The sequence below is a fragment of the Temnothorax nylanderi genome, unplaced genomic scaffold (assembly GCF_030848795.1).
Source record: "Temnothorax nylanderi isolate EJ_2023f unplaced genomic scaffold, tnyl_v1.0 TNYL_tig0285_pilon, whole genome shotgun sequence".
Taxonomy (NCBI): Eukaryota; Metazoa; Arthropoda; class Insecta; order Hymenoptera; family Formicidae; genus Temnothorax; species Temnothorax nylanderi.
Window position 1 is genome coordinate 209,384 of NW_027249347.1, and position 14,853 is coordinate 224,236.

Here is a 14,853-nt window from a genome sequence, read left to right on the forward strand (position 1 = left end):
CTACCAAGTTACGGGAAAGTTACAAGAGCAACCGCATTTCATCAAGCATGCGGTTTATTGTAAGTATCACATCTTCACGAGTGTTCGCGACAATTTACAGCTTTAATTTCTGTCTATACCAATCAGTGTTCTATTTCCGTGTGTGTTTTATACGTATTATGTCCGTAAAATTACTATTTTTTGCGTACAAAGTGTTTAACAAAGTCGATGTAATCATTGAAACTTTTTATTTATTAATAAATATTCAGATAAGTAAATATTTAGAAATTATAAAGTTTAATATTAAAGCTTGTGAAAGCTTACAAGAAATTAGGCTCTTAAAATTAAAATTTATAGCAAACAGTTTACACAAAAATATCATTTGCGTAAAATTATTATTATAATAAAACCATTTGTGTATTATAATTTATTTATTAAGTATTATAATAAATTTAATTATGTATATAACTTATAGCTTCTTAGATCTTTTAACACTTTTTAATAATTATTAATTATATGTATATATTATCCATAATCTCTAGTTATAGAGGAACTGAGAGAGAATTGAGTTAAACTTATTAATTACCTATTATATTACTTAAAATCTATATACTACATAAAATTTTATAAATTTAATGTTAAATTTAAAGCGCTTGAATCTATCTAGTTCAAACTGTAATTAAATACTCTCCTACGAATATTAAACTAAGTAATAATAACACTAATTATTACAATGTAGTTATTATGTAACTGCTCATCTAACCATTGTTAGGTTACATATCACATTAATAATCGACTATTAATTCTAACACTGCATAATTATGTGATTGGTCATTCAATTAATATCCATATACTCCGCTGACTAATTAGAATTGATCTGCTTTTTGTTCAATTAATACGACTATTCATAGCTTAAGCAGTTTAATTATAATTCGGGTAATTGGCCAAAACAATTTTGTATCCTACTTTCACGCAAACCGATCAAGCCCATGAAAGTGGGTCACCCTAGAAAGTGATGTACGAAGAAGTGCGATAATAACTGATCTGATCGCGTAGGTGTTTCTGGTGGCTTTCGCCTGCGGGGTCTACTGCAATGAAAATCTGCCGTCTCGACTTCTATTGCAGCCGAAGGACAAGCGCGGCACCAACGATCACTCGGTGACTTTCCCGTCGGAATCTTCCTCCTCTTATTCGGCTCCCGTTCACGCGAGTTACGAGATAAGTGGATCGTCTGGTGGCTATGGATCTCTGGGGCACGGTGGCCTCCTCAACTCGGGCGGTTCCATCGGCCACGGATATTCCTTAGCGTCGTCCAGTGGTCTCAGTCTCGGATCCGGATACCAATCGCCCGGATTGAGCCACGGCCTGAGTCACCAGAGTGTCTCTTTGGGCGGACACTCGGCTCAGAGTACCTACTCCGTGCCCAGCATAGCGAATCTAGGAAGCGGCGGAAGTAGCAACGGACTCTTCGCTCCAGCGAAAACCGGTCCCGTTACCTTCGGAATCCACGGTGGCGGTGGCGGCGGCGGTGGCGCGAGCACTTCCGGCTCCAGCTCGTCGAGCAGCGCGCCGGTCTACGCTTCCGGCGGTCACGGACTCTCGGCTTACAGCAACGGAGGGACATCTAACCTTGGTTTTCAAATCGTTCTGGCACCGCAGCATGGTCTTTCCTCAGGCTCTTCGTCCAGTTACAGTCTTCCTGTTCACTCCGCATCCTCGAGTCCTTCGCACGCTGTAACAGGCGGTTTGATTATCGCCAGTGGTTCACACAGTGGTTCCCCCAGTTACAGTTTCCCAACGTCGGGCATTCACGGAGCATCATCTATGTACGCTCTTCCAATTAGTTCCGGGTCTCATGGAATCTCCGCGTTGTCGTCCAGTGCTGGATCATCCAGTTATCCCGGTTCTTCAGGATCTTATGGCTCCGCCAGCACTCACCCCGGATTCTCGAGCGTATCATCCGGCGGTTCCAACTACGAGCTACCGATTGCCTCGGGATCTTACTCGAACTCGGCATCGTCCAACGCTATCTCACACACGAATTACTTGCCGTCCCATTCGTCTAGCAGCAGCTCCAGCTACTCCAGCCCCAGCGTCTCCTACGCGACACCGAGTATCAGCCACGGAGGCTCTTCCGGTTCCGCTTATCCCGGCGGCGGTGCCTACTCCGTCAGTTCGAACTACGCGGGGGCCGGTTCCAGCCCTATTGTAATTCACACCGGAAGCCATGGTTATACGCCCATGTATTATAGCTCATCTAGCTCCCACGGGACGCCCGCGGACTCGCACGGAGCTTACGCCAGCGTAAGTCCGAGATATCTCGGATACGCTCCAGAAACGAAATTTTACAATGTGGGTAGCGCGAAGTATGACACGATCTCGTACTCGGTTCCAAATGGAAAACATTAATAATACGTTTTGTAAATTTTTCTATGTCTTGTCACATTGCCAGGATTCGATAACGGCTTAGGATTATAATTACAAGATCCGTGTTTGGGTCTCGTGACGAACGGGTAATTAAACGCCAAATGCGTCGTAAATTTGAAATTAATAATTACCTAATCTTATGCTGACTCGATCTTGCCATGAAAAGTAGCAATAGTATTTTCAAGGTAGGAGACCACGTATGTTGTTGAGAGTAAAAGTAGAGAAATATACACTTATATATATTTCTCTACTTTTATACATATATTTAAATTTTCTATTGTACGATTTATATAGCAATAGAAATCTGTACTGTAATCGTACTTAAATTGTTATCTGTATTTATATCTCTGACAGATGTTGTAGTATATTCCTTCCTGTTATCCCTTATCACTGATAATTGTGATTTTTTGTTACATAGTTTTATATCTCTTTTGTAATAAATGAGTTGATTTTCCAACGCACACCAGAAAACCCACTTTAAGTCTTCAAAACTGATCGTGACAGCGATATCGATAATTAACGATCGGTAATTAATTTAGCGATATTTACGATCGACCGCTCATAAATCTCGAATAGTAAAAATTCAAATTCGAGTTTCTCAAGTCGCGAAGAATATTGCCATTAAATTTCGCCTTCATGTTGCACATTGCGTGCGGCGCGCGTAGATGCGCCAATGTTTCGCCTCTTAATGATGAATGATGATTAAACATCACGCACTATAATTGAGATGATCAAAGAGATCGGAAAAGTGAAAGTGTATCACGAGATCGACAAGAATAATATAAATTATGATCCTAATTATCTTAATTAATTGCAATTAAATCAGTTGCAATTAAATTATATAGAGCGCTGGTTTACTTTCGCACGTGTTTACAAGTCTATTTTCGCAAATAGTAGATAATTGATTCGACACGCGCGATGGAAGGTAATACCCGTATCGAAAAACACTTGAATGAATTCTGTCGTGGGCATTGTTGTCCGTCGGAATAATTGATGTATCTGGCAACGACTGTGGTGCTGCTTCTTCTGCTTTTATCCGCGGCGTTACTGTGAAAGTTATTGACCGCACGAACGGCAACGGTATAACCATACACGAAACATAATAAAAGCACAAGTCCGCCCAACGGACAGAAACGGGATCGCTTTTACTCCAAGGCCGAGACGGGTCGGGGTGAGTAAGAGATACCTTTCTAAACCTTTATATATTTATTTGGGAAAGTGATTACCGGCAGAAACGTTGGCTGGTTAGATTTATTGGACGGGTTTAACGTAAATGCACGTAGGAATTGATAATGTAATGTATAATTTCGTTTTTTCTGATATTACATACGTGTATAGATAGCACTAATATAACTAGCATTAAAAGTGAAATTATGCAACATAATAAAATAATAAGCAAAAAAATAATATATCCTGTTAGCTTATATTACGTACCGAAAGTGTTACACATGAAGCTCAATATATCGTTTTATTTAAAATAATAAATAACAAAATTATAATTATTAATATTTATAAAATTAGGAAAATAATTACTAATTAAATATTTTTATTTTACAGCCTTATCTCTCTACTTGATTTATATTGATCTCATATATTTTATAAATTAAAGAAATTATAAAACAATTTATAATAGATTAAATATGTTTTTAAACGTTATGTGAAACATTAGCATAGTTTAATTTAATTTAATATATTTAATTTTAACGTTATATAAATAATACTACGCCCGATTAAATATCAGGCTGATTAATAGATCGTGGAAATCGCGATCTATCAATCAACAATTTGCACGGCAAAGTGATCGGTTGTTTTCGTTAATCGAGTTTTTTACATGATTACACGGCCAACGAGATTGACCGCGTAAGAAAGCGACTTTAGTTAGTCGCTCCGATCGCGCGTTAATTCTTTCGCGCATCTGACCCAATTTCTGCTCGTATGCACTGAACACGTGTATGTATATACGCACGCCGCGAGGGCCGCACGGCACGACGTGACATGACACGAGAGAGCCGCACGTATGACCTGGCTTCTCGGATGTGTAATCCGAGATGTATGACGTCCCCCACGCGTTGCCCAACCCAATCAGGGTATCTCGCAAATATAGAAAACGCAAACGTTTCACTATTTTCTGACTGGTTTTGCGAGAGACACGCTCGGGCTTCTCTCACTCTCATGCCCGACATGGCGAGAGCGGGAAAAGTTCGCTCTTACTCTTCGCGAAGGCGTTCTCCCGGGTGGACCCCGTCACGCATCTCTGACTTGATCTCGGACTTGCGAGTGTCCAGCCTGTCAGGCGACTGGGAGATTCACTTTCGTGACGTACCGACCTGTAACACGAGACCTTTTTTCCAATGAAGTAATTGAACGAGATTCGAGTATGTGCGAGAGGTAATGTAGCAGTTAGCAATAAAGGGATATTTTTGTTGCGATAGAATTTTAAACTTATAAGAAGATGGAGTTTGTAGTTGAGTAACGACGATATGTAATGTAAGATTTTTTTAAATTCACTCGTGCTAATTTTTTAAAATCGGTTTCTGAAAAAAAATCTTTCGCATTTTTAATAAACATTTAATAAAAATTTAGAAGAATTAAACCATATATGTTAATATACATATTAATATTATTTATCATAAAACTCTAAAACAGGTTCATCCCATTCACATTATATTAAAGATATATATTTATTTGGTACACGAAACAAGTAAAAACTTGGCACTTGTATCTTTATCTGAATTAAGAGAAATCGATAACGACACCAAGAATTACATTTTCCCGGATATCGCGAGGACGCAATCGTCCATATCAAATGTTGTTATCACGGATGTGATTTGCCTGATAAAGATATTCGCTGATGGGAGACGGCGCATGGGTGAAAGTAAAATAAATCGACGTTTTCAAAAGGCACGAGAGCGTCATCGCGAAAGGCGTTGTTCGAGCGAGATTGGAAAGATCCTGCTTGAGGATGCCGGAGGGCGCTCCACTTCCTGGTTCGTTCGATCTTGAGCGGCCATCGTCTTGTTTTCCGACCGGTTACTTTTAGTCAGTCCAACCCGGACTTTCGCGAAAATCATGCGTTGTCAAATATGTTTCAATGGTCGGCAAAAATGTTGGTTACATATCGTCACAGTAGCTTAGCTAATAATTACTTAATAATCGTTTGTCTCGCTGGGAGGACACAGACATTTTGCTCGTTTCCTCAAAATGTCCGGTAGAAGATACACGATAGCCCGATATCTATTGCACTACCGGGTAATGACGGATCAGCCTGTCACATTCGCCATTTGACGGCGATCGAACGGCATTCTATACATTTTCACTGCGCCGTCGAAGCGTGCACTATCACTTCCAGTTGCCTACATGTAAGAGCAGAGAAATGTTAAACTAGTTTCCGCAATTTTTCCGGTGGCCGGGTATAAAGGAGAAATTCAATGTCGGCCGATGTGTCATTGAAGGTGGGACCGTCGCGTTGGTCTGATCTGCAAAATTGCTAGTGTGGACAAGGTGCCGGATAAAATAACGATTAAACGACGGAAGAAAGCATAGCTTCGTAGCCAACCTCCGACGGCAACAGGTGAACTGCAGCGGAGATGGAACGACTGGTTAGTATAAACTGTTATATTAATTGTAATAAATTTGTTAATTAAATGTAAAAGATTCCGTATTTTATTTAATGCTATTGTATTTAATGCTAATTAAACGTGGTGTCTGATTCTTTTTACACGGTCTAATTATAGACAGGTATTTTAAGGAAACTTTATGTTTTAAAATGCTTTTAAATTTAATGATATATATTTCTATTTTTGTTCCGAGAGTTTTCGTTTTTATTGTATATATGTATATGCATCAAACCAATTATAATATGATAAAAAGTACTTTAAATTTATTAACAAAGAAATAGAACTTGCATATAAATATGATATTATTATTTAAATGTATTTTTTCACATATTGATTATATTATAATAACAAATACTAAGAATTCTATTTTTGCACATAATTATATAATACTTATATTAATTATATAATTGATAGATATTACAAAATAATTGTAATGGTATCTTTTACTAATGCAACAATAAAAAAATATATATATATATATGTATATAATTTATTTTTAATTGTTATAATTGTATATAAAATTGGCAATTGTATTTTATTAAATATATGAATACAAATGTTTAATTACAGATACTGCTCTGCTTGCTGTCACCAGCAATTTTCGCTCGGCCACAGAATCCTAATGACGAGCCATTTCTACCGATACATCCGATCTACCCTTACAGCCTTAAACTATTCAAGCGAGGCACCGAGGGAGAAGCAAACTCTCAATTAACATCGGAACTCTACGCGCCGAAAGTCGACGCCAAGGACACCTACAGCTCCAGCTACAGCAGCAATTACCAAAGGGCTTCTTCTTATCCCGATTATAATCCGTATCTCACAAACAGCACACCCTCATACGTCTATCCCTCGTACCACAACAGCGGCGAGGCCTATGTCTACGCTAACGTGCCGTATCCCGCCTATAATTCATATCCCGCCTCGTACGCGGTGAATCCGGCGTCGTATCCAGTGCCGTCGTATCCAAACTATTACTACCAGCCGCCCTATTACTACCCTCATTACTTCACTCACGCCCTGTTCCTGCCACCGCCGCCGCCGCCGCCGCCGCCGTCGTCGTCGTCGTCAGGGGTCGACTATCGCGAGACATCGCAAGTTCCCGTTGCGGAGGGCGATAAGCAGGACGCGGATAAAAAGGGCGAGAGAGTGAAAGAGGACGGGACGAGCCAAAACGCGCCTCAGTTCGTGGACGGCGGAAACTACATAGCCGGAAACTCGCGGGACCTCGACGTGCAATCCAGCACGTACAAATTGGCCAGTCCGTACAACCAACTCGCGGAAGTTCAAGTGAAAAATCTGCCGATTTCCTTGCCGAGGACGACGTATGGAGTCATCAACGTAGGGGAGCAGTCTGTAAGTCCGGATTATCCGCTGCCCACTGCGTACGTCAGGGCTCAGCAGGTTGAGCAGATGACTAGTCAGGCGTTGGCCGATCTACTGGCGCAGAACGCGCGACAGCAATCCGGTCGCTCCTATGAGACTAGCAGGGACACCCTGAACTATCCCAATGATGGATCGTACGAGAACCAGGGTGCTTACAATCCAAACGCGCCGTCGTACATGACTCTTTCAGACGCGAGGAGCAAAACCGGCGGTGTCACCTACGTGATCGATTCCGTCGGAATCGCCAAAGTCAATGGGGAACAAACGAAGCAGCAGGGCGCGTCGTCTCAGAGAGCCCCGAGTAAGAATGCAAAGTACTCGAACGCTTACGCACAAAATAAGCCGGCGTCGCGGAATCATTCTCAAGCAGCGTCGTACATATCGCCCGAAAGTAACAATCATCGCGCTCGCGTGAGCAGCAGTCAATCGGCAGGTCAATCTGTCAAATACGGCAATTATGACGCGTCGCAGAGTTACGGCGGCACTTACAGTCAGTCCGGCAACAAGCAGGAACAGAATTACGGGACGTATCAGAGTCAGCCGGGCTCTTATCAGAGTGAAGGTTTCGCTGTCGCTCCTCAGACACCTCGATTGCACAGTTATCAGTACTCCGCTTACGAGTCGGATCAGGTGCAGCAGCCGCAGCTAGATGAGACCAATACTAACAGCGGCACTTTTGGAACTAAACAATATAAAGGATAAAATACAGCAAACGCAATCAAACTGAAGAACTGGTGCTATTACACATAAGATGTACTGTTTTTTTCTTGTTATTTTCTTCTTGTTGTTGAATTGACGCGGCTTCTTTTAGTCCTAGCAAATTAAGTAATTAATTGTATAGAGCATCTCGGATATCAAACACTGTTTTTATATTTATTATTGTACCAATTATTTACAAAAAGAGTTAAGTTAAGATTTTGCGATCAATTTATTATATTATATGTTTTATGTTAATTATTTTACCCTTAGTTAAATTCCAAAATTACAAATAAAAATATTAATTTTTTGTTATATAGTATAAGACTATAAAATAAATTTCCTTTATAATTTAAAATATAATGAAATTCATCTACCTTCATTTTCAATCCATTCTTTTGATTTGACGTATCAATAGATAATATGAGTAATAAAACATTCTTATGGAGTTAATGATTTTTAATCTATAGAGTTGTGAGTAAATGTCTGAATTACTTAAAATCACAAGGTTTAAAATTCAAAGTTGAATTGTAAATAAAAGTATTGTTGTAAAATATGACTATTTAAATGCTTTTATAAATAAAAATTATGTAAATAATTTGAAATAATATTAAATTTTGCTTGATATATTGCAATTTTTCGTAACATCTTTGTCTATTCCAATTTTACTTAAAGCATCAATCCCATAATTAAATCTCCTTATAAATGAGTATTCTTCTGTATATTATAAAATTTTTATATTTATGTGCCGTGTTATGTTCTTTTGTATCTAATAAGAAAATTACGAGTTAATTATAACGATTTCTTTCTTTATATTGCAAAAAAGAAAAAAACACGCTTGTACATTTCATATATATACACTTTCACTCCCTAATTCACTAAGTTAAACAAAATCTGTTTTTAAATCAATATTATCCGTCTAACAATATTGATAGCTGCAAGTCAAAAAATAAAAACTTGACAACCTAACAGGCGCTAACGTTCCGAATGATTTATTTTAGCATCAATCGCTAAATGAAAGGCATGCTCATAGGTATGCACAAGATTGCTCCTTAATACGATTACTTATATCATCTCTTCGATCCAGCTTGATACTTTCTTTCTCTCATGTGAGCGGCGACTGTCGCTTTTATGGTACCGCGAAAACGCGAGCGAGAGATGTTAATCTTTTAAAATTTACGAGACGCGTGAAAAGAACGCGAAACCTGTACCTGTTTTGCAAAAGCCTTTTAGCATTGCACAGCGAGTCTTTTTTAGAGCAAAAAGTCACATTGTCGCATTGGACCTGATCCGCTCTGATCCGACAATGAGGATCCTATTTAACACTTTACGACCTATATACATATATTTTAAATACGCGTTTTAGTCACTAATATTATAATAAACGATCCTTTATGCTGCCTTTGACGTTTGCACTCCTTTCTCTTCGGTGTAAGTACTGCGAACCGGTTTCCCTTTTGTGTTTATTTTCGTACTTTACTTTCGTTCGATGAGCGACAGCTTCCTGCTTCTTTTCTACCGTGTTCCTTTCAACGTAATTATATACACGTCATCACAAACTGCGATGTACGTGAAAATCTGGCGGATTAAGACGCGGAAATTTACACGGACGAGGCAATTTTAAAGGTTTACCATATCATTAAGATAATATGCTTTACGCGCCACATAATTAAAACATGTACAATAGAAAGCTCTTATTTCCTATTTCTATGTATCGGCATGTTGCGAACAATGATAAATTTTATGTTTGTTTCCTAAACATAGCGCATTTATTATTAAACATAAATGTTTAAAGTTTATTTTAAACGATCTATATAACTCGCGTCTGATTTTGACATAGAATTATTTATATAACTGCATATATATTATACAGTTTTATTTATGTGCACATTTTAATAGTATATATCTTTTATATACGTGTATTCTGATTATTCAAGTATTTTTTATATACGCGATACTTAACATTAGATTTCTATTTGATTCTGGCACAACTTACTTAGATCGTCTAAAATCAATCAATTATCACTAAGTAAATAGATAAATCTAAAACTACATAATAATATATTGTCCTCACCGTTTTAGATAATTGTAGAAAGTTAATATATGAAAGAAACCGATGTAAATTACAGATGCACCGCGACGATGGACGATGTGACTGCTTTATCTTGAAATTCTATGAGAATATGGGACGGCGCGCTGCCTTTTCTCTACCGGTGATGAATCCCCCGTCTCTAATTAATTCCGCGCTCGCCAATTAATTTCGTTATGAGCTTTTCTGCGCGCCGTTGCTCCGCACGTCCTTTATTTAGCGCGGCGCTAATTGAACGTTTAAGATTTTCCGTCTTTTTGTACGGTATCGTCTTAACATGGAATCACGGCCGCGGCGCTGGAAAAACGGAAGAAATCCGGATCACGGCAAATGTCCGGTAGATCTACCGGATGAGGCGCGCCGGCCGCGATGGAAAGCGGAAGCAAGGTCTCGTAACCGGTCTGCTTGAACCGGCACGTCGATAGACCGTGTGAATGAGATAAGAAACGTTCACTATTTCCTTTTAAGTTTCACGAAACTACGCCGCTCATATATGAGTACTCGGTCATCCATATCTTTCTTTAGTTCATTCTCGTATCTTTCTTCCTGATGAGAATTTGTAAAAATATCTGGAAGTGAAGGTCCAACTAATATTGTAAAATATTTCTTCGAACATGTTTAATTACATATCTAAAATTAGGGAACTAATGCAAATTTCTTTTTCATCTCCTGTAACACCCGGTTGTATGTATAGAATTAATAAATTTGACGGAATTGCATGTTTCATGCGGAATGCAATAAGTCTTGACGCCAATCTTGATGCGGATATCGTGGCAGATGAGTGAGAGCTGCGCTCGGCGCCCCGTTTTGCTTTATTTCGTTCATTTCACGGCGCGCTCGTGCATACGCTGATGGTCTGGAATAAAATCAGATGGACCAAGCCTGTTACTTTCACGCGCGGCGACTCGATCTCGATCGATAATATACGGCGACCCGAAAGTTCGAAGCGCATAAGCGCCTCGCCTGTATAAACGGATAAACAAGGCTGCAGCTTTTGGCGACAGTGGTAGAAAGTCTCATATTCACACGCATGTGTAAGGACATTCATTGCCGTAACCGTTATTGTAAGCGTTATTTTCTCTTTATGTTTATGAGCCGTCACGCGTCATGCGAGCCGACAACCGAGCTATCTGCATTATTCCGATAAGATTCCGATCCAGAGAACGTTGCATCGAAAAAAATGTTATAGCACTCTGATTAATTTATGTAGAAAATGTGTTACTCTTTATTTGGCACTCTTCTGCAATTGTGTACTACTTGCTCGGTTTCCCTGACTCCGACGAGTAGATTGCATGCGGTGCGATGATTATTTTTATTGCATTTTTTTAAACGGTTTATATTTCCGGTTTATATTTCCGCATTTTCTCTTCTAAGTTAATAAATTACCGTCATAACATCGTAATAAATTTAGTTCTAATCTTAAATTCAAGATTATAATACTAAATTTTGGCCATGCAAAACAACTGCAGAGTTATAGATACTTAGAGAATTATATACATATATTATAGTAATAATAGAAAAAATTGTTCGTAATTCTTTTCTGCATATCGGAGAGAGCTGCAGATTTTTTATCCTTTATTTTACTTTCAGAGAAAAGTTTAAACAATGATAAAAAAAAAAGTAATTTCGATCGATTAATTTATTGCAGCGTCTTCGAGATAGATAAAAGAAAAAAAGAATTTATTAGGAAAGCATACTTTACTACTTCAGGATTTCTAATATCTGCCAATTTCCCAGCCTCACTTAATGAGAGAGAGAGAGAGATGCGCATACAAATGACGATCGTTGCTTGCCAATGATGATCGTATGCGAATGATAATATAATCGATCGAGTGAATTTCGAAAGCGGACATGCGACGGTCAATTCGAGCAAGCATAAAAAATTTAACGGATCGCGCTAATCGCGAACGGACAGCTAATCGTAGGCGAATCCGGCTATGATCAAATTCGAGAAAGCGATCGGCCGGAAAGGTCGAATATTTGCATTTTTTGTTGTCGCTTCGTCGTAAATATGAGAAACTGCGTTCCAATCGGCGCGGCGGCGCGGCGGCGCGTCGTCAATGTAACGAGTCTAGTTTACTTCCTCGTTTTTCTCCACCCTTTCGCACGCGTTTTGTCGGAGGCGCCGGCTTCGCGCGGTCCGAGAAAGTTTTCTGACTCGAGGTTGCAGGTAATTCGTCTCAAGTGCAGCGTCGTTTGACGCAATAGCGGGCGATCGGTATAAGGTTTGTAATCCACACCCATGACCACCGTAGAAAGTCCCGGTCCTCCTCCCCCTCTTCAGCCTCTTCCTCATCATTATCTTCCGCTTTAGCAGGTGGAACACACCTGGGTGTGTATGTCCGAGGAAAGGGTCTCGGGTCTCGGGCCTTTGTGCGACTCGAACAGCGGAACGTTTCCACTTCTACAGGGAGAAAGAGAGAGCAACAAAGATATTGCGAGTCATTACGAGACCTCCTTTCCATCCTCGCGATCCTTTCCCTTCCGTGACTCCCGACTGCATCGATCACCCATTCCCGTCAGGAATCTATGCAAGAAAAGCCGCTCTCCACCCCCTTCTCTTTCCGCTTCTTCGATCCGGAGCCCTTTTCCCCATTGTCTGCGACAGAATGGAGCGAGCGAGCGATGGCTTTTCCATTTAGGAATTTTCAGGAACACCTCGTCACGCGACCGTCGCGATAAGCGGTAGTTCGCCCGGATGACTTGTCGGGTAACCGTTATCGCTCAAATTCAATCGGATGAACGGCAGGAAGGTGTTCTGATGTACAATGCGATTTTTTGCATCATTTTAATACAATCTCGCGAGCTGTAGTCGAGAACACCTTCACCAATTACGTCGTTTAATACGAGAATGATTTATTGTTAGATCTAATCATGAAAATTAAGAGAAATATGAACTTGAACGTATCATCGATCTTACAGAATGAAGTACTAGATAGCAAATTCTACATGTGAGAGATTAGCATGATTAATTACTTACGCGTTGTGCCTATTAATTTTGTAGAGATTTATTTATCGAACATACATATTTTGCAAACATATACTGGCTGCAATTTATAAATCATAAAGAATTCGGAATAGTGATTGTATTAAAATTATGTTACAAATTATATGAAATTTTACAAAAGTAAAAATTAGTATAACCAATAACTTATTACCAGCATAAGTTTCAATGAGTTACTGTAAAATACATATCAGATTTGTATGAATACCGAAGATATATCGCCGCCTTTTGAATTAAATAATCAGATCGCATGTCCAAATCTCACAACTCAATCTTGCATGCAACTATTAGACACGCAGTGGTGAGAATAATCCACTTTTCCACAAGTGCGTATGCCGTATGCCATTATATCGTTCAATAATCGGAAACCGCCACTTCCTATCAGATCACATCGATCATTCTCTCTATTGTTCGCAGAAGACACTGACGTTGGCGCTTGTTTCTCATTATGCAGAACTTGAATTAATAAACGGTAGATTGTATCGAGAATTTTGATGAATATTACTTACCTGGATAATAACGAGCTCCAACAGTTTCCATTAAATTTCTATCAAATATTAATTAAAGTTCTTTCAAAAATAATATTTTATTATTTACTGAAATTTAGTGTAATTTTGTAATATTAACTTTTAGCATATAATTTTCGTTAAACTTTACATATCATCGAATCTATATAATATATCATTAAACAAAAACAAAATGAAAGAGTTATTGTAATTAAAAGATATGTTGGGGAACATTTGTAATCGTACGTAAAACTTTTTGTACATATTAACGCTATACAAAATAATTTTCGCATTTGTACATTTAATTTATATTCTATAGGGATGTAAATCAGTAAAGCTGTATTATTTGATCTGTTCCACATTTTATTTGCAAATTGTGGTTAGTGCGAGATCGATTGAAACGCACCGACTCGGCCAATTAGGAGTTTAATGAACCGAATAATTGGGCATGGTAATTAGCGCGATTTAACGGCTTCGAAAAATCTGGGGAGCAATTTACGTGAAGATTATGAGTGCCGATAGCGCTACTACCAGGCACTTAACGCACTTTATTCCGCGTCGAACGCAATCGGATAGCCGAGACCACCGCGATCGCACGAACGACGTGCGTGGAAATGACGATAATGATTAAGTACGCGAAGCTCATTTCTGGTTTGATCACCTCAATGATATATCACGTTCCCAGGAGATTGCGTTTTAATAATCGACTTTTTCCCGCCTGTTAATCTCGCACTAACGAGACGGCATCTTCGACGCGTTTCTTTCTACGAAAAGATTAGTTTTCCGCCGTTTATTTGATGGATGCAAAATGAATCGTTCCAAGCAAATTAACGTTTCCTTATAATCAATATTAATCACACTTACATGAAATCATGATCTTCTTATTATGCATCTCGGCATATTCTTGAATAGGATGTACATGCAGTTAACGTCACTTAATTTCATTTTAATCATTATTTTTCTATCTAATTTGAATATCATATGATATAAAATTTGAGAATTAAAAATTAATATTCTGCTCAAAACTCTAGTCACATTTCCGTTAAATTTATAAAGTCCACACTTTAAATAATCTATTTTACTTTACTTCAGATTTCGAGATAGGATTTTATTTGTAATTTTATATACCGTATATTTTAATGCAAACAC

At 38.8% G+C, this 14,853-nt stretch overlaps 2 protein-coding genes across 2 annotated transcripts; both read left to right on the forward strand.

The window, feature by feature from the left end:
* On the forward strand, positions 1 to 2,726 carry LOC139780582 (uncharacterized). The gene is made up of 2 exons (XM_071719279.1): positions 1 to 59; positions 1,036 to 2,726. Exons 1-2 carry the CDS (start codon positions 48 to 50, stop codon positions 2,386 to 2,388), a joined length of 1,365 nt encoding a protein of 454 aa, XP_071575380.1. The 5' UTR covers positions 1 to 47; the 3' UTR covers positions 2,389 to 2,726.
* A 3,267-nt stretch (positions 2,727 to 5,993) lies between these two features.
* On the forward strand, positions 5,994 to 8,199 carry LOC139780570 (uncharacterized). The gene is made up of 2 exons (XM_071719263.1): positions 5,994 to 6,005; positions 6,594 to 8,199. Exons 1-2 carry the CDS (start codon positions 5,994 to 5,996, stop codon positions 8,109 to 8,111), a joined length of 1,530 nt encoding a protein of 509 aa, XP_071575364.1. The 3' UTR covers positions 8,112 to 8,199.
* The last annotated feature ends 6,654 nt before the right edge of the window (positions 8,200 to 14,853 follow it).